Source organism: Hippocampus guttulatus, chromosome 23, assembly GCF_054856545.1.
Source record: "Hippocampus guttulatus isolate MCC_2025c chromosome 23, RoL_Hgut_1.0, whole genome shotgun sequence".
In the NCBI taxonomy this organism is placed as follows: domain Eukaryota; kingdom Metazoa; phylum Chordata; class Actinopteri; order Syngnathiformes; family Syngnathidae; genus Hippocampus; species Hippocampus guttulatus.
The window spans coordinates 1,136,680-1,157,505 of NC_141283.1; the positions used below are offsets into that span (position 1 = coordinate 1,136,680).

Sequence of the window (20,826 nt, forward strand, 5' to 3'; positions counted from 1 at the left end):
TTAAAAAAAAATAATGCATGCAAATAGTCACTTAAACCAATGCATTGTTCATAGTCTGCAGAGGGGCTAATTTTTCATCAGCGTCGCATTAATTTACTTTGCAATTTAGTGCTCAGTTTTTCTTTATAAAATACCTTCTCAAATGGATGCTTAAACAGAAACGTGAAGCGGGAGTTTGCAACCATGATGATCTGACACTTGTTTTGTTTGGTTGGTTTTCCTCAAGCATTGCGGTTTCATGCAAATCAAATTAGAGACACAAGGTGGAGCCAAAGAGGGCTGATTTATTTGTTCATTTATTTATTTTACTTTTCACTCGTGTACTCTGTTTTGGGCACGCTGACAATTTTGTCAACTGCACCAGCCCCCGCCCCTTTTTTTTAAGAAGAATAGTCATTGTTTCTGTTTCCATCCAGTAGGTGCAGTAATAGTCCATGATAAACAGCTTTAGGGCTTCAATTTAAGTGAGAAAAGAAGCAGAGCGTTCACTTCTGACATGCCAGGGACTGCAGATAGAAAGTAGCCTTTGGTTAATTCTGGCATGTGTTTTTCAAACGTTATCTTGGATGTTCAGAAATCTTAACTTGTTTTTATTCCACATGGACGTAGGCCTTCAGCGAGACGCATGCATACCTCTTTTTATGTATTTGTAACCTTTAAATATTTAAAATGTGAGTGAAACTAGACAATTTATAAAATAAACAAAATCCACAACATTGTTTTACCTCTAGAATTTATTGTGTAATTAACAAACGAACGTTTCCGCTATCTGTAGTACCAAGAGTGACCTGTGAGGGGCAGCAGAGTGCCACAGGAAAATCAGAATTCCACAAAAAGATAGTAGTAGTAGTAGTCAAAATTCTCAGCAATCATCCAACCATGTTAAAAATATACTCACGTACCACAAAATTAGGTACGCCAAATGCAGTCCATTAGTATTTAGTTCTGATACGGTCTGAGGGCAGCATCTGTCTCTTTAGCATCAAGTCAATTTCATCACACAACTTTCTAATGAGCTTCGGCAAATTGCTGAGCACACAGGAGTGGGGATTAACATTGCGGCCGTTTGGCTTTTAGCCCTGCATAAGCGTTTATTCGATAAGCAAACATAAGCTTGGTTGATAGGGGTGCCCTCAGAAGGAAAACTCCTTGCGTTGACTCCTTGTTTGATTTGACCTCTGCTGCAGTGGCAACTCCTTTCTGCTCGGCTGCATCTGCTCGCTCCTGAGGGGCTCGCAACCGCTCGAGGTCACCCTGAGCCGGTCTGCATAGGAATGAACGACTCCAAGACCCGACTGCGGAGGTACGCACCCTCGAGCCAAATACATCAAGAATGACAACCAAACAATAGAATGTCATTTGTCATCATTTGATTCACGAATACACCCGGACATGCAGTTTTACTTATTACAAGGAAAATCTATTTTCTAGTACTTTTGAACTCATTCAGTACCAGCCAATTCTAGACCAAGTCTGAAAGGACGTTTAAAAACGTCTTTGGGAGTGAATGTTAATAGTCAAATATTATACGTTTTGATTCCATTTTAAAGAGTGCCCCCGTTATACACTCATAAAGAAAATTTAATAAATTTCTTACAGTGGAAAGTGGGAACCAACAGTAGCCGATGTTACCTGGCCTCCGATTGGTCCTCAAGTAACGCCCTCTTCGGTTGGACAGCAGATGGCAGCTCATGCTAACCAGGAAGCATTCCTGCCTGCACACACAAGTGCTGTGCTTACATCATCAGCAGCAGCAGCAGGAGGAGAAGGAGGAGGAGGAGGAGGTACCTCCGAGCCTGACTTTCTGCAACAGGGATGAACTGAGGAGAAACAACAACCTCACACGAAACTCAAAAACATTTCTGCATGTGGGTTAGGGCGCCGATGTCGAGTTGAGAGACGACGCCGGGTACCTGCAGGACGAGCGGCATGGCTGCGCCGCACCACTCCAGAGACTCTCCTCGTGACATTGCCAATGTGATGCAGAGACTGCAAGGTAGGTATTAATTGCTTACTCACAGCGCACCGTCTCTCCACTCGCGGCACGTTTGGAGGTGACCTGCTCCATTGGCGTGACACAGCAAAAAGGCAAAAATGCTGACTGGAAATTCACCTTGTTTTGCAACAGTATGGCGCTTTTGCTCATGACAAATACAAGTTTTATTTTCGGCGCAAAGTAGGATTTAAGGAAAGAGTATTTTGAGGTCTCCAGGTACGCAATGGAGTTGCTATCTTTACTTTTGCATCGGCTACAGCGAAAGGTCAACTTTCATTGACTCTTAGCTCCGGCAACACTGATTAAAAAGAAAAGGAGGCTGCTGGGGAATTAGAAATGGAGTGTGATCCTGCAGGTTCATTTGAGTTTGACCAATCGGATGCAACCTTAATTGCACATCGCCATCCAATAGGAGAACAACAACAAGGGGCATTACTCAGATGAAATAATTTAATTATATCGGAATGCATTGGGACTGCTTATTTTTCCGTGTTTTAAAAAAATATCATTAGATAATAGAAATGTCATTTCTATTGGTCGGTGCTACTCAATTTTATTTATTTTATTTTTTTTATTTATTGTTTGTCTGCAGCAGGTAAAATTTAAAGTGGAGCAATTTGCCTAAAATAATGATAAGACCACCATTGCCAGTTACTGTCCTGTGCACACTTTGCACATCGTGAATTGATTTCCTCAAATTTCAGAGGCTTTCCGCTTCCTGTGTTGTTCAAAGACAAGTGAGATACTTTGATTAAGACGCTAAGTGCAAATGAAAGGGGCTCACGCTCAGTCCCGGCACAGCGGTGGTGCGAAACTGTTGCATTATTGATGTGGACATGTGTAACGGCACCTCCTTCGCCAAAAATGCGCCCTAATTTGTCAACCGTTCCCAGCCTGTTTTACAGTACAGTCTTCATCGACACGGGAGCCTCGTTTCGAGTCTTCAAGGGCACTAAATAATATGCATTGTCAATAATTCAGCAGCGTGAGTGTAGCTTGTTCACAAAAAATGTCTGACATAATTACTCTATTAGCACGGGCGCACATGAGGAGCCTTATGGCTTTTTAATTACAGTCTTGTCATTTTTCCCGTGATGCGATGACTGCCATTTCTTTTGTGTTACGATTTTCACGAGGGCACAAGTACAAGTATTCGGAATTTGATGGCGCCAAATATTGGAATCGGAAGAAAAGAAATTGAAAGAAATTCACGTCAATCGAGCCCTAATGTTCATGGTTAAAAAAAGATGCATTTTTTTTCCCATTTCCTGAGAAGTGATGATTTTGGAGATGTAAGCTTTCTGCCTGATGCCAACCATATATAATACCAAAAATATATATTTTTTGATGTGCCGCGCAGCAGATCTGAAACCTGCGATGACTCGGTCATCAATCGAGATGTGTCATCAAAAATGAAAGATGCAGGCGTGTAACAGTTCCTAGCAGGTGTGTGGGGCGATAACATCATTCGCGTCACTATTTGGCGTCTGCATGCTCGTTCCACTCCGTTAAGTAGAGTCGGCGTTGCTTTTGTTCGGGGTTTCTTCATTTTTGAATGAGGTCACGTTTTATTGACGTCTTCCTTTCGCATCAAACGCCCTCTCACCTGAGAGTTCCTCTATGTCATCCAACACACTTTTAACACTGCGCAAACTTTCGGAGGAGTTGTTCTATCATGCTAGTGTTCCAGATATCAGGAGCAGATAGCATGAAATAAGCCATATACTCCCCTTGGGGGGGGGGGCCATTTTGGAAGCGTTCAACAGTCATGCTATGCGACATGAAAACAATCCCAACTTGTGTCCCATTTTTGGGAGAGACCAACACACACACACACACACATGGAGCTTTCTTTATCTCTTTTGCTGTACCTCTCTGCACTGAAACACAGCAATTAGTGACACCATATGGCAGAGAACGGCAAGGCCACTTTGAACCCCTCCCAGCCTGAACTCCTCCATATGCTGAGGAATGTGCATGGTTTTGTGTCTTTTGTTCAGGGGAGGAAAAAAAAAACCTGTCTCTCCTCTTTTCAATTTCTCCTCCATTTTCTGTCCCCGGTGGGTGGCGGAGGCGTTCAATTTCCGCCGCTAGCTCTAAGCGACGTCTGCCTGCCTGCCCGTCAGGCTGATAAAGTTTACCGCAGTCCAATTTAGTCGTTCGTAAAGGACGTCTCGTCGTCTATTCAGGCTGTGGCGGCTTGTTGCGCAAAGCAGATTGACTGCGTTTGAGTCAATTCTGCAGTGGTGAGAGATGCTTGCTGTGCTGGCAGAAAGGCCGACGAGGAGGGGGAGGAGGGACGGGCGAGGGTATGAGTACATCTGCAAGATATTTCAAGAAAAATGATAGCATAGTAGGTTCTGGGGAGAACACCGCCAACGCCAAATTATGCTAATTTTGAAATGCAGCCAAAAAAAAAAAAAGTTAACCCTTTGTAAAGCACTCATTCAAATACATACTCTGTTACCTCTTAAGGGGCAAAAGAGTCGAAGAAGAAACTTGCAATTTAGCTCGATTGATAGAAATTCAACCTGCAATTGGCTGGCAACCGGTTCAGGGTGTCCCCCGCCGTTAATTGGCCGCTAGCATGTCAATGGGATTCTCCATTATTAATTTGTTCTTTGATGAGTGGTTGATAGAATTCATCAGCAGTGTTTCAAGTGGCTCACGCAGAAGCATGCATGACCCATTTTATAACCCGCAATTAATTTTCTTTCTCTTTACAAAAGAAATAATTCACCCGGATGCACAGCTACACGTCTGTCTTTGTTCATGCCCACCCTCTGTAAGGTTTTATGAAGTCGTACTTTTTGCATAATCCTGCTAACAAACACAACAATGAAAACCTTTTCCGGGCAGAGTTACAATATAACAGCAAGACGAAAATGAAGCCGAGAAGGAAAGCCTCCTCGGCCAAATTCTTAAGCCTCTGATTGCTGATGGAACCGACACAGCCCACCCGCCCTATTGGCACGCGGCCATCGTGCTATGCGGTTGCCAAGGGCGACGTGACGCTTCGGCCGTGGCCATCGAAGGCCCGAGCAGACGGTCACCTTGAGCCGTGCCAGCCCGGCTCGGTTGTTTTCGGGACATTGCCTATTTATCGCCACGCGGCTTCACACGCAGGCGGCAACACAAACAACCGAAATTGCTCTGATGTATCTTTTAGGCCTTGATTGTTCCGCTGTGCGCGAGGCGTTTTAGCCGAGGCTGTTCGGCACATGGCGAGGCTTGAAGGTCACCAGCCCGTTCAAAATGAAGCCACGTCGCCTTGGACCCGTAGTGCTGTGATATGCCCCATGTTGCCGATTGTGAGTTTTTGCTGCCTTCTATTCTTTTTTCATTTATTTTCAACTCCAAGGGTACTGGTTGACTTCCAAGTTGTACTCTTTCCAAAACTAGTTTTCTCCTAGGAAATAGTGTCGTGTCAATTAATTTGTTCAAGGGGTCGAGTTATACCCTGCAGGCTGCAGCATGTTTTTATTCTAGGCTCGGTACTGTTTTTTATTCAGTTCTTGTGAAAAGGTCACATTTGTACTTATTAGACTCTCTTTACCACAAAAATGATGAGTTCAAAGATCACCGTCACTCTTGACTAGTATGTAGGGGCCTTGCGAGTAAAATGTTCTCCCGCTACAGTCGGAAACTGGTGTTCCGCAAGACACTATACTAGGTCCATTTTACATACATGTAAATGTTACTTGGCATTCCAGTAAGAAATATACGACTGATTCTGATTTTATACATATATATATATTTTTTACAATTTATTGCTTAGAAGTGTCCAAGCCCCCTCCCCCCTAAATAAAAGGTGCAGGCACATGGGTTTAATTTCACTAATTTTCACAGTTGCAATAGTTCTGGGACCAAATATTGCAGTAACTTAACATACAGACTATGCTGCCACCATAGCTCTATTTATGCAGTCGCATGATATCAATATGGACCCTTCTCCCCTCCCCTTAAAGGGTCATCGGGCTTGTCGGATTCACATTCTCCTTTGGCATGCGCGTTCGCATTGTGTGGAATCCAATGGGAGTGTCTCACTGACATTTCATGCTTCTTATCAGATTCTAATCTCTTTGAGCTCGACGGCCATTCAAGGCCGGAGACACAAGAACGCGTCACTTGGGACACATACACACACACACACACACACACACAAACACGCTGAGGGAGTCAGGGAATAGACTGTGTTCGACCTTTGACATTCCAATGTACAATATGTGGGAATTGCAGTAATAGGTTGTCATGTATTAACGAACACTAATATTCACTTCTTTCATATGTGTGATGGGGTGAACGACATCAGATTTAAGTTTTCTACTTTTTGGGACATTTTGCTTTCAAAGCCTCACACATAGTTTGATTGCGGAAGACAATGTGGTACAAGTTGCCATTGATCCGACCCACGTGAGGTAAAATGACATCTCCAGGCCACACTGATGCAGTGATACAGTCCCCCCAGAATTTCTTTTTATCTACAATGTTTTGTGTCAGATGGGGGCACCAGATCGTTTTGATGAACGTTACAGCACAATGTGCTCGCCAGATAGCATCCGGACACCCCGTCGCGTTCCACTCTCTCTCTAATGCTTTGACTCACACGCTCACTCTTATCTTCCCCGCCCAGGCACCTCCTTCCCCCTTTTTATTTTTTGACTGTCAGCGTATGATTGGATGGTTACAAATTTGGCCACTGGCGCTCTATTGAACAAGTTTTCTTTAAATGGAGGTGGCGCCCTGACCTCTGAGCTGACCAGATAACGTCTCGGTTCCAGCATATGTGACTTTGTGGCACAGAAAGTCATTCTTGGTCTTTTTTAAAAATCCTTCATTGTACACTGCAAAGGTCCTAGGCCATTATTTGTTCTTTGGACGACCTTTTTTCACGGATGTTATTTTGACAGAGTAAAACAAGAAATAGAAAATAGAGTTGGAAGGATGAAGAAAAAAATGTAGTAGGTTGATGCATCGACTTCAAAGAATATTTTCTTCCATCCATTTTCAAATCCGCTTATCCTCACAAGGGTCGCGGGCGTGCTGGCTGTCTTAGTAGGCGGGGTACACCCTGAACGGGTTGCCAGCCAATCGCAGGGCATACATCGACGAACAACCATTCGCGCTGACAATTACACCTCGGGACAATCTACAGTGTTCCATTAACCTGCCATGCATGTTTTTCTAATGTGGGAGAACATTTTGTAAGACAAAGGCTGGCTCATGTTAGCGTCAGATTTTTAAAATATATATATAAATCTCTCTTTCACGGTAACTGAATTTACCACAGCGGCCGCAGTGATTCGCTTAGCGCTGCTGATGCCTGCGCTTTCGCTTACTTAGTGGCCCCTGTAATATGTGCTGTGCCGCTTGCTGAACCTGGATAAAGAGCTTAGACTGTCTGACCCAGTCAAACACACACACACACGCATGCACAGATAAACACACACTCCATTACATTCATCGAGAGAGCAACTGAATAAATATGAATATACATATATATGTATATTGCATCTCTAATGCTTTCAGTGTTGAATCTTCATGCTTAGTTTCAGCTACAAAGCTCTTTACGGATGGAAATGAGGAGTTTTCACAGCTGTATACTGATAGATGATTCTCTTGAATTCGGTGTTATGTGTTGCGTGTGTGTGTGTGTGTGTGTGTGTCTGTGTGTGCGTTTGCTGCAGGTGTGGGGAAATTTGTCTAAATGACCCTATTGTTAGCCAACATTTGGGCATAATTTGTCAGCGACTCCTCAGCACATCTGCTGGTTTGGTAATCACGTTGACTTGTGTGTCGCCACCACCTCTTCTCACCCTCTTTAATGTGTGTGTGATGATTTCTGAAATGTAATTAGGCATGCTAATGGGTGCCGTTTGGATATCCGCCTCTTGCACTTCCGCGTTGGGGGGCACAAATGAAGTGGGATGGCGAGTGTCGAGGCTGAATGGGTTGAGTGGAGGTGGCGTTTTTTTGTTTTTTTTAAATGACATTTTGTGCTGTAAGAGCTCCGGCAGGAACTGTAGCAAAGAGCCTTTTTTTTAATGAGGCATTGTGGGGTTGAAAGAGAAGAGCCGGAATGTGGAGGCGAGCATAAAGACGTCAAGAGGAGAGCGAAAAAAGGCCCCCCAATCTGTGTAATCACTTTGTAGAGTGGATAACAAACATTTGCGTGGCCACCCTTTTAGCATCAGATAGCTTGAACGGGTTTGATCCATTAATGTCCCACTGGAGAGGAAGATGCATTAGCACCTCGGAGGCATTTGTGTGGCTTTGTTTTTGTTCTAGTGACACTCTGCCACTGCGATTGTGACCACCGGCATTCACACCCGCATCATCTGTGAGTTACTTTACAAAAAGTCCGCTAGCTTAATACGAACAGAACAGCATTGTAGGTGGGCTGACCAATGGCAGTATAAACCTTTAAATAACTTTTTGAGCACAAAGGACACAGGAACATATCATCTCTGCTGGGTGAAATCGGCTTAGTGGCGAAGTTGCATTGGCATCAACTCAAACAAGGCATATATACTGTATATCTTAAAAAAACAAAAATGTCGCTGTTCCGATGTCAAGTGCTGTACTGTATGTAACAAATATAAAAGTAAAAAAATACCTGCATGTCTGACACCTGTGTTCAATGAAAAAAAAATCTGTGAATTCCATTTATACCAGTGGATATTTTTCTCTTCTTCTATGTGATATATTCTTTTTTGTTTAATCCACATGCTTCCAAACTGAATATTTATATGACCTCAAGGAGGCGCTGTGCCTCTCACGAGCTTGAAAAAGAGGCTTTTGCTGCTAAGAATTCCAATCCAAACAACCCCTGGGTAGAATGATTACAATGCGAGCAGAAGCTACAGTATACCCCCCCCCCCTCTCCCCCTGACCCCCCTTCCCCTTTCAGAAACCCTTTTGTACTTTTCTTTAATAGTCGAAAAGAGGCTGCTTCTCTCGTCCTCACGAAGCCTCGCTTGCCCTGCAGACGTTAACTGTACTGACCCACGTTGAACTCTCACTACCTCGGGGAAAGGCTCCACTATCTGCCGGGATGTCCATTAGGGATCCCGAACCAGCAACCAGCTGCGCTTCTAGCTTGGTTTGTTTTGAACCCCCCCCCCCCCCCCGCCTTTACTGTCCCATTAGAACAACGTCAGAACACTCCAGAGGGCTGCAGCCCGAAGGTCTCCGTTGGTTGATTCCAATGTCGAGCGCCAGAAAGGGAAAGTGATTGAATTCCTGCGTGCGTACGTGCAGTGTGTGTGTGTGTGTGTGTGTGTGTGTGTGTGTACAGGCCTATTCACTTTTCTCTCTCTGCTCCCACAGCGGCGGCCTACATGTCTCACCTTCTTGTTGGGATTTTATCCCGAGGTTGTTTTTTTCTTATCAGTTCAACTCTTTGGGAATTGCTCGATTCCTGTGAACTGGAGCCGTTCTCTGTCAAGATATGTAACGTTTGAAGAGACTTCCCTGAATTTGATTCTTTTTCTTGTTGTCTTTGTGAATCAATTAGAAGAGCAATTGCTGCTGCGAATGGTTTCAGCACCTCGGACAGCTCAGGTTGCATCTTGCTGGAGTGGTTGAAGCAGAAGCGACGTTTGAAGGTTGGGGGTTCAAATCCAGGCTCGGGTCTCCATGTGTGGAGTTTTTGTTCACGATTTTAGTGCTGTTGTGTCGTTACATTAATTACACAATTAGGACGGATCTTGCTTTTATATTGAGCTCAGTAGAGTGCAGGTGTACCTAATGAAGCGTCTGGGAGTTGGATGCTAAACTAGGTAAAAATGTCTTTTTCCTCTACACTTAAATATAATACCTGGACATATGGTGTAAAAAAAAAAGTCAGATAGAGGGCAAGGTAAAAAAAAACGACAGGAGCTGTGCGAACCGGCTAGAGTGCGATAATCAGCAGGCAGATAGCAGATGACAGCCGCTACGGGTTATTGATGACTTTTCATAATTAAAATGACTTGCGTGTGAGGGCGGGTGAGCAAAGGGGTGGGGTGGAGCGGGGGTGCGGTGGGGGGGGGGGGGGGGGGGGTCACCCAAAAGAACAAAAGGAGGAGAAAAAAAAATCGCACAAGTGATAAATGGTCTTTCATCTTTAAAGCTGATAGAAGGCCCGCTGCGATCTGCGTGAATATTGCTTTTCCTGCCTCTTGAATGGGAGGATTCAAAGAGGAGCTTTTGTGCTTTGATATTGCATCACACTGATGGGGCACGCATGCTTTAGTGTGAGCGTGGCTCCCAAAAACAAAAAAAAAAAAGACAGTGACTTTCCCTGACAGGTCACATACTGGATACACTGAAGAGATCTTTGAAAGGAATGGTTGGTATTCGAGTCTTCTGCTGGTGTTACTCATGAGAATAATTCAAGGTAGAGTAGTTACTTGATTTAATTTTAAAATTTTTTTTGTGCAGTGGAACCTCTTAAGATCTCACTATGTACCCTCTGACTGATTGGTGACCAGTGCCGGGTGCATCCCACCTTTCGCCTGCTGGGGTAGACTACAGTTGACTTTGTAGTGGCTAAATGGCTTTTATTACCCCCATATCTTGAAGTCTTAAAGGGTTCCACTGTACATTATAGACAATATATTTTGTTTTGGAAGTGACTCTTTTGTTTATGCTAAGCCTGGTCTCCCCAGGAAAAAAAACAACACTGCATGTGAGGAGCGGATGAAAGACGATGGTCTCTGAACAGACTTGAAGTGGAAGAAGATCATACAGCAGAAGCGCCCTGGTGCTCGCGCGCTCCCCCGCAGGCTGTGTGCACAAGAAAGCCGGCAGCCTGGGAGCGCCGCTTGCCCGTCCGTCCGCGTGGATAAGAGCGCCAAAGACGGCGGCGTGTTGCGAGGGAATTCCTCCACTTTGCTGCCATTGTGAGCGTCGCGCCTGCGTGTGCGCTTGTGTGTGCGCGCGTCCCAACCGGCTCAGCGGTGCCCTTCAAGGCTGCCGTGACATCACGCCTTCCCGTGCCTTGTGATTGGCCGTGCGGCGGAGGGAAGGTCGCGCTTGGTACCAACAGTGGGAAACGAGGAGGGGAGGGGCTGAAGTGTGAAGAGAGTGAGAGAAAGATTGATGCTGAGGCAAGTCGGCACTGCACTCACTTACACGCGCGCACTTTTTTTTTTGACACTGTTGTGCTGCTGAGCAGGAAGGAAAATTACTCGTACTGTACGACTGCAGAGCGACAGTTTCATAGGAGCTTTTGGCTCCCGGAAGAGTTGGCAGCAAGGGCAGGAGCAAGGGCAAAGTGTAGCCCTGCTTCATTTTTGGGGGAGGATGTCCTCCCGACCAGCCTATGAGAGGCGCAGACCGGGGTACGAAGTGGCGAGACGAGCGGAGGGCAACACATCCCCGAAAAAGAACATATCGTTCAACCTTGTGACTGGCTTCTACCTCTACCTCCGTGGTGAGTGTGTAATCCACTCTTGAGTGTGTGTGTGTGGGGGGGGGGGTTTGTGTGTGTGTGTAGCGGAGGTACTGCAGTGTACAATGAAGTCCAGAAGTATTTGGACAGTTAGTTGCACAAATGGCTGCCATTCCTCACTGGCAAGTGCTGCACTTTTTGTGGGGATGCGATTCACCATCTTAATGTCTTTATTCATTCAAATCCATTGCGGTGGCAAAAATCGAAAAAAAAAAAAAAACACAGATCACCGCTGTCCAAATACTTCTGGAACTGTCTTGAGTGAGTGCCTGTGGTTTTTAAGTCTTCCCCGTGGGGAAGATATTTGTTCAGCTGCAGGGTGGGTTCAGATATGTTTAAAGGAGGGGTGGGGGTGGGGGTGGGGGGTGCAACGGGAGCCCCATCTGTAAGGACTTAAGAGATGGCAGGGTGGCAGGTTTGAGACCAACTGTGGGCTATGCTGATGTTAATTAGAAGGGGACACTGGAGCGATGCCAGTCTGCAGCATAGACATTGTTGGAGGCGCCCTTCAGCAAGGCACTGAAGCTCAAAAACTGCACAATTCGTAAGCCGTGTTACTCAGTTGTGTCACGCAGTGGTCTGCTTGTGCATGACCAAATTGATTTAAGACCAAAAAAAAAAACTGTGATGTTTTTTTTTGTTTTTTTTTACATGACCACGTTCATATCACAAACCATCTTTCTCCATTGAAATGAATGGAAATGCAATTAATGTGTTCCAAATGTATGAATTAATTACTTTCTTATGCTTCTTCTGGGAGCTCTATTGGCAGTCGGCAAACCATTTTAATGGTGCTTTATCGCCACGCTCTGGTATTGGCATTCCGCTGCAAGGAAGTCAATGTGAATTGATGGTTGAGTGAAATTTTGAGTGGCTTAAAACGACATAACAAAAAAAAAAAAGAGTTTGTCTGCAGACCTCTGGATTGAATTCTGTCAGGATTTTTCAACTCATTTAAAGACAATGTTCTATTGATCAAGATGTTTGCCCATGAGGTAAACCGGTTTGTACCTCCACTTCCTCCAATTTGCGGCTACGCTTTGTTACCGCAGCAACCGCAGCCGCCAGGACAACCAAGCAGACCTTAATGATATTTCATTTAGATAAGAGGGCCGGCCGCCGTTGATGAGACTAATGATACAGACCGATGCCGCCTGAGAAGCTAATCAAGTGTGTTGAAATGCCGCTCGCGGGCTGGCTTGCTGAGCTTGCCTTTTTTTTTCCCCCCCTTTGTACATATTGAATGGATGCCAGTGGGATCTCAAAGTCACCTCGTCCCACGAGCTGACAGCACCGCACACACAGGCGCCGATGTTCCCCTCCGTCATGCATGCTCTTTCTTTTAAAGTGGCCGAAATCATTCTCATTTCCCCTTCCGATATTACCACATATCAATATTTGATCAGATCAAGAGAGAAAATTCATCCAGGAGGGACCTGCTCAGTGGCTCGTTGAAATGTGCCCATCTGCATTATGAATGACAAATTATCCACACGCAGACACACACCTGAGTGCCCATTGTACTCGGTGACCCACTAACCAACTTGTCTTTTAATCAAATCCTCCCGACTATTCATTAAAGTGGAGGAACTCCCTGTCTGCTTTCGGCTTTCACTGATGGTATCTCAAGGATATTGCAGTGGTGGCGCACGGACGAAACGGTGTCAAACTTCATTCGACTCGCATTAGTCTACAACTCTGTCTCTGGGTGCGTGTGCAGTGTATTTGTTTAGCCATATACTGTGCACTGATGTATTTGAATTTGCAGTGGAGATGTCCGATTAGCCATCCGCACGCAACGAACATCGGGCCTACTATGCTAGGATATTTTGTCGTAATGTCCAGCTGAGTCATTTTGAGGTAGTGCACAGAAGAGTATTTTTTTTTTGGTGGGGTCAAGAAGTGTTTTCGAACCATCCTTTGAATGTCTATTTTGGTCTCGCTTTAATGTGAAAGCTCTCCAGCCAACAATCGTATTCCCATCTCCTGTTTTGTCGATGACCGACGGTGACATTGTGTCTTGTGATTTACAGACGAGCAGGAGTCTGTGCAGAAGAGGACGTTCACCAAATGGATCAATTCTCACTTGGCCAAGGTAAGATGGCGTTCGATTCCCTCTGCCAGCAGCAGCGCCTGCATCGCCGCCCCCGCCGTCCCAATCCAATTTGCCCATTCTTCTCAGCGCTTTGTGCGCTGCTCGGGACATTTGCTCCATTTTCAAAACACATTGCTGAGCCGGTCATGGGGCCTGCATGCCAGGCAGTTAAGACCACCCGCACAAACACACGCCTCTTATTGTTTTCTCTCTCTCACTCTCGTTTCGCTGCAAGGAAAAGCTTTTACACTCACTCTAATTACCGCTTTCACATGAGAGCAATTAACCGAGTAGACTTCTTTGTTCCTGGAAGCTAACATTTGTCATTTAAGTGTCGATAACCCGCCAGGTCCTCCTTACCCATTTAGATGGAATCTGGATAAGCGTTTCGAACGTAATAAGCTCAGACAAACTTTAACTCTCACTCAGCATCTGCCCCTGAGCCGGCTACATACTAAGGAGGCTTTATTATGGGGGGTGTCATTGTTTTAATGTACGTTTAACCGCATGGGACTTGAGTAGCAGCTCCAAAATGTGGAGACAAGGTAAGTCCGTCACGCTGCGACACAAAGTATTCTTTCCGATTGGATTCAGGCAGCTGAGGAGACCTTGAGCCCTGGCGACGCGGTGCAGAAAATTCATTTGAAAAGCGCCCCCCCCCCCCTGGGGAATAAACCTTGACGTAATGTGAAATCTCACGGTTTGGGATCACGCCGGCGGGAAATTATCCGCAGCCAAATATATAGAAACTGCTTGAATTTTTAATAACGCCAAACATAAACGCATGGTTTATTTATGTACCGTTTTGGGGTAAAATGGAAATGCGCTTTTTAATTATTTTTTTTTACGCAGTGCACAAAAGTGCCTGTCTAGAAAATAGGGTCCTAAATGTTCACGGTTTGAAGTTTTATTTGGCGCCAGGTTGTGGTGACAACATGTAATGAATGCCTTCTGTCTCTGGTGCGTGGTGATGATGTTCTGCGTATCAAATTAGAGGCACAAAATGGAGCCAGAGAGGGCCAATTTTGATTTATTTTTTTTATTTTAGACATTTGATATTTATCGCGCACGACTGTCAAATCATAATGACCATTTTAACCAACGCGTCATACTCGCCATTGCACGTCTGTCACCGTTTGTTCCATAAAAGTATCTGCCAAACCATCTACCGTACTGTACCTAATGTTGTGGCTGATATCCATCATAGTTCCAACCAAAAGCGCACGTCTCCCTCTCTAGTTGATTGCCCTGGTTGCTTCCTCCCGGTGTTGCCATGGATATGCTGAGTGCTCATGTGAAATGTCATTTCCAAAAAAAATACAAAAAACAAAAAAACAAAAACCCCTGATGGACAGCAAGATAAGGTGAATGGAGTTCTTCTAAATTAGGAGATGCGCTCACCCTCCCGAGCGCCCGCCCCCCCCCCCCCCCACCCCCTGAAGAAAGTTCCTGGAAACGGCATTTAGTTGTACGAGGCTTTTGGAGGAGAAGAAAAGTGTGCGCAATGAAAGAGACAGAGGAGCTTTAACAGTTGGTTGAACTCGGCTCTCCGAGGGATAGATGGTGCCCTCGGCTATGGAGATGATTAGGCCTCAACCAGTTATCACAGGTCTTTAATTCAGCGCCTAAAGCTATGTGATTAATCGTTAGGTGAGTTGAGACATGGCTTTGAGGAGCGGGGGTGGGGGGGGGTGTTCCTTTTTACCCACCCGCTCCCCAAACTACAGGTATAACAAAAGACATTTCAGCATGTGAGAACCGCCAATTTACTAAGACGACGGATACATCTTATTACACTTTGCTGTTCACCAGATTAAGTTAAGACACTCACGGGTCACATTATTGAGTCCACGCGCACTCTCTCACGAAAGTACAAAATGTGGAGATTTATTATTTTTTAATACTATGAATAATTTAGTAATAAATTAGATTTGTGTTTTTGCGTCGAGTGTACATACTGCACTTGTATCTTAATTGTGTTTACCCATAGAATTTTTTTTTTCGCTCTTCAGATTAATTTAGTATCAGGCAGCCCCACCCTGCATGGCACTGGTGTGACATTTGGGTCGACTGGGGGGGGGGGGGGTGGAGGCCAACGAGTGAGCTCCCAACTTTGCGTTCCGGCAAATCCCCTCTGAGACGGTTAAAGCTTAATTACCGAGTGGCCGGCGTGAGCGGCAGAGTTCTCGTCGTCGCTCAGGCGTCTGTTCAGTAAACAAGCTTCAGTACACTTAAGTGTTTTCGCTCAGATTACACTGCCAAGTGAAGCTCCCTATCTGGAAAGTGTCTGTGGGGGGGTTACGGCGTCTAATTAGCCTCCCCAAAAATATGTTGCGTAAGCAAACACTCGCTCGATTAACTCATTCACTCCCAAAGACGTTTTTAAACGTCTTTTCAGACTTGGTCCAGAATTGGCTGGTACTGAATGAGTTAAGTACAGTTGGAGTCAAAATCTTTCAAGGTAAAACCTACACTTATAAAACTGACAGGAGTAATGACGGGAATTTGTCTGCTTGTGTCCAGCAGAAAAAATGGGTTTGATTTCAAGTTGTCAAAATAAAGTCTCACGGTCGTTCATGCAGTATATCGGAGTGGGTACAGTGCAAAGCTACAATTATGCACTCTCTGTTTTTTGTGTTACCGGAGGTTCCCTTGTGCACAGGTCCCCATTGTGTAAAGCAAGATTATGCAAAAAATTTTATTTTAAAAAATGCAAAAACAACTACCTGGTCCAAGAACCCATTAAAATTGGCTTTGGCAGAGGTTTGCATCCCCACAGGGTGCCCCTCAGATTCTGGCCCAAATAGTCGTAATGATGCATACATTCAGCCAGCTCTTTGTTTGGACCTGCACTCATCTCATCTCAGTGGAGAAAAATTATACTTCTGTGCTGGAATTAGTCGAGAAATATTACCACTTTGAAATGTTGCCAAAATATGATATGAATGAATAATGGGGCGGAAAAGGTAGGATGATTGGAAATAAAATTTAATTAATCAAAATACATTAAAACCACGGTTTTCGAACGTCTGTGTTATTGACCAATTCGGTTTTCGACCAAAAATTTCGAGTTTTTTTTTTAATGGCTTGGATTACGACCGTTACTCGACCAAACTGAGCGCACCTGAATGCGCCACTTGACTCCTCTCGCCTTCCTTACGCGAGGAACTGACGCTTCCTCGGGTGAACGAGGAAGTGACGCTTCCTCGTATAGTGTTCCATTGTGAGCAGATTTGTTCAATAAAGATATTTTTTTTAAGCACGTGTCGGTTTAAAAAAAAATCGGTTTTCAAACAGCCTTCTGGAACTGATCATGGTTGAAAACCAAGGTATGACTGTATTACACTAGTCCACAGCAAATTTTAACCCGAGGTGGCATTAAGTCTACCTACCGATAAGTATAGACAGTATAAAAGCAACATCATAATATTGGTTTTTACCCTTCGTTGTAAAACAAAATGAGGTATGTGGCCTACATTCGGACCGCTTTTGAAGTGACCAAAAATAGTTCCTTGGGCCTCTAAAGTAAAAGCTGTACATTCGATTACTTTCGAAAATCTTTTTATCGTTTTCGCCCCGCATCTCCACACTATTGGACCTTGAGGACTTAAAGAAGACGACACACGCGCATCCCCCCGAGCACCTCCGCACACAATCAATTATGACACCAGACACTCATGTGTAATTAGCTCATTAAGACGCTTGATTTATGATTATTATTTTTTTCTTTTTCGTCTTAGATCGCGTGGCTCAGCGGAGGAAACGAATATCACTTTCTTATTTTTGTAATTATCCCCAAATACCCTCATTAGCCTGGGGATCATCAAGCACCAAAAGCTAAATTTAACTTCAATTACCCCACGAGGGGAGGGGGGCCGTGGGGGGGCGATTTAACCCTCTGTACTTGTGTGGTGTCTTTTGGAAGGAGTCACGCGTGCTTTTCTGTGTGTTTTAATAACCAAAGCCGCGAAATGACATTAGAAAAAAAGCCTTAACTGCGTTGAACTAATTAATTTTGTAGAATGTGAGGCTTGGGGGGGCTTCAGCTTTTCTTTTTTTTCACTCTGTCCTCTCTCATCTGTCTCGCTGCCACTCTTTATCTGCTCGATTATGCCCCCTCTTGCACATACACTTGATGGGTACACGCACGCGCGCACACACGCAATCCTTTTCCTCCGCTAATCTTCCTGTGAATGGCTGGCGAGTTTGAACACCCCTTCCGTCTTGAAAGCGCCCCCCCCCCCACCCCGCCAGCATGTGACTCTTGAGAGAAATCCTTGATGTGGCGTTGGCGAAAAACAGAGATATGTGGATTTTTTTCCCGCCCCCCCTTCCACAGTCTGCGAGGTTAGCGCGGGAGTCAATGAGAACGGGATCCGGTTTGACATCATCAGCATATTTTAGGATTTGAAGAGCCCACTTAGAGCCCGTTGAGCCCCTCGCTGACTCCACTTATCGCACACAAAACGCCACACGGGGAAGACAAAAAATGCTTTTGGGGGCTCCAGGTCCATCCATAGGAGGATTTCCTGTTTAAATGAATGTCTTCTAATGTCGCACTTGGACTTTTTATCACTCAGCCAGGATATTTTGGCGGAAAAAAAACAGCTTTTATACATACTTTTTCAAAGCGAATGGAAGTCTAGCTTTCATAATGTCTCAGTCAGAGTTTTAGAGTTCAAAAGTTTGATCTGCAGAACCTTCTTTGTCATGTATTAAATGGCCGACACAGTAAAGACTCTTTGCTATGTTCTTTTGTCTCGACAGCGTGTTCCACCTCTCGTCGTGACCGACCTGTTTGAGGATATTAAGGATGGGGTGAAGCTGCTCGCCCTGCTGGAGATCCTCTCCGGCCAAAAATTGGTGAGGCTCAAGTCCCTTCGCTGAGATGTGAGAGCGCGTGCGTGAAACGTGATTGCCTATCGGCTAATCTTTATGGAGCTAGCAAAGCGCATGTGAACGTGGAGCATCGTCCGCTTCCACGTGGAAATGGGCGCATTGATTGCTTCTTCTTCGGATGTTTGAATGAATAAAAAAGAAGGCAGATTCACAAGGACGGATGAGTTTGGCAAAACACACACACACACATAAACGTACACACGTACACAAATAGCTTTTGGTACGTGTGTCAATACAGTATTGCCTCAGGTCCAAGTGATCTGTGGTCTATTGATCAGGGTGCAGTTTGGATTGGGCGGCAACTGAATGGATCTCTTCTCACTGGTGTATTTTATGTTTCTCATTCGGATATTTTACTGCAATGCCTAAAAAAAAAAAAAAAAAATCCCCTCACATCAATTTCACAGTTTTGTCCATTCTGTTCTCGCATCCCCTCCACCCCGTTGCGCCTTGTAACCCCATTGTTGTCTTGCTCTTCCCTGTAGCCATGTGAGCAGAGCAGGAAGCTAAAGAGGATCCACTGGGTAGCAAACATCGGCACCGCTCTCAACTTCCTCCAGGGCAGGAAGGTAGCAGAGATGCTCTCTTTCTTTTATCTTCATTGCTCCTCCTCGTGGCATTTTTTTGCGTTTGCCACATGGGTGCCAGACGTGGAAAATAAGCTTGACCTTTCACTTCTTTCCTCCCCGCCTTCCTTTATCTCCACCTGCTGAAATCATCAGTCGATACAGTCAGACTTTGGGTTCGCGCTGACTCCGCCTCTCGCATCGGGACCCACCTGCTATACAGGAAAAAAAAATAAATTCTGCTTTTTAGTCCTCGGCAGTCCTCTTCTTCTCCCTTGCCAGCGTGATGTGCACAATTACATAAACTAATTACAAACCGCTTCAGTAAATGGTGCCTTCAGTGAGATTAGTCAGACATATTCAAGGAATCCCCCCCCCCCCCCCCCCCGCGCGCACCCATGCCCGTCTCGTCCTCGGATATCCAAATAAAGCCATGAGCAGGCGTCTGCGAGGACATTGATTTCCCCTCTTCCTCAAGTGTGACAGGGTTAAACCATAAATCCTACACCAGTAATCTGCAAGCGGGAGATGAGACGTCAGCAGGCTCCTTGTGTGTGTGTGTGTGTGTGTGTGTGTGTGTGTGTGTGTGTGTGTGTGTGTGTGTGTGTGTGTGTGTGTGTGTGTTGGTGTGTGAAATCCAAAGTTTCAAATTAAATGTAAACACACACTGGGTGCGAAATGCTTCAAACGTCTTTGTTTGTTTGTTTGTTTGTTTATTGAACATAAAACATATATACAGTAATAATTTGACAGAAAATAAGGTAGATAAAAAAAAGTAAAAAGAAAGAAATCAATCTTCATTCAACACAGTTGTGCATGCGTCCGTTTGTCGAATTACATTTAATTTTTATTTCCAAATGAAAGTTATGAAAATCTTTTTCCCTCGTCCTCCAAACAGGTCTAATAGGGCTTCCCTTTCTTTCTTTTTTTTTTTTTTTTTTTGTGATCATCTTGAAAATTCTTAGCCTCGAGGTGTGTCCTTATCCCAATGCTGCCCAAACCACCTGCTGTGTTTTCCATTATGAACTCATGCTTTTCTTATCAGGATCCCCACACTGACCCCCTCCTGCCCCCCACCCCGAAATTGCCCTCGCACGACCCCGGCTTTACACCTTCCATGTTCACCCACTCCAAGTGTTGCTTATTACCAAACGATCACCTGTTGTGCTACGGCGCCTCCGTAATAAGCTCTGTGATAGGATATTGAAAATGGGTCGCGACAGATCTCGACATACAGCACATTGCCGGGGGGGGGGGGGGTCTCCAATGCCTCATAGCCTGGGGTCTGTCATCACATGCTCAACAAGGCGTCCATCTTTCATCAAACACATCTAGAGTGCCTCTCATGTCGTTTTTTTTCCTTTTTCTATTCTCTAGTCTGCCTACAGGGGATCACCGGTTAGTACTGCCTCTGTTTGTTTGTAATGCATTGCAATGTTGTGTATTATTATTATTCATATTATTTTTAATACAATACAATCTTTATTTGAACACAGATCAAGCTGGTGAACATCAACTCAACAGATATCGTAGACGGTCGACCGTCAATTGTGTTGGGTTTGGTGTGGACTATTATCCTCTATTTCCAGGTAAAATTTGTCAACATGCTCAATTCATGCGGCAAATTAGCATCGGCGATGTCTTGGAGACCAGAATTTAAGGCTTTTTAAAAAAAATGAAGATATAATCACCATCCATATTTTTCAAGGGCAGTAAAAAATAAATGCTAATCGAGCGGAACAGAAAAGAGAAAATCTGCCAAAATCAATTTTTGCAATTCGTCCACGCTGGATGAGAGCAGCCACCTCCTCGGGCGTTTTTCACATATGCTTAA

At 44.8% G+C, this 20,826-nt stretch overlaps 1 protein-coding gene across 7 annotated transcripts in view; it reads left to right on the plus strand.

The window, feature by feature from the left end:
• Nucleotides 1–20,826, plus strand: part of LOC147185612 (nesprin-1-like) — a 101,117-nt gene that overhangs the window by 3,411 nt on the left and 76,880 nt on the right. For 6 of the 7 annotated variants that reach the window (XM_086104571.1, XM_086104576.1, XM_086104572.1 and 3 more), the window contains exons 1-6: nt 11,062–11,414; nt 13,466–13,527; nt 18,295–18,390; nt 18,912–18,995; nt 20,370–20,390; nt 20,489–20,581. In XM_086104571.1, the coding sequence (XP_085960697.1) occupies nt 11,285–11,414; nt 13,466–13,527; nt 18,295–18,390; nt 18,912–18,995; nt 20,370–20,390; nt 20,489–20,581 (486 nt within the window). In that variant the 5' untranslated portion in view covers nt 11,062–11,284. Of the gene's footprint in view, nt 1–1,187; nt 1,304–1,599; nt 1,785–1,877; nt 1,997–11,061; nt 11,415–13,465; nt 13,528–18,294; nt 18,391–18,911; nt 18,996–20,369; nt 20,391–20,488; nt 20,582–20,826 lie in introns of those variants that run through there. The other variant, XM_086104574.1, reaches the window with a different exon arrangement.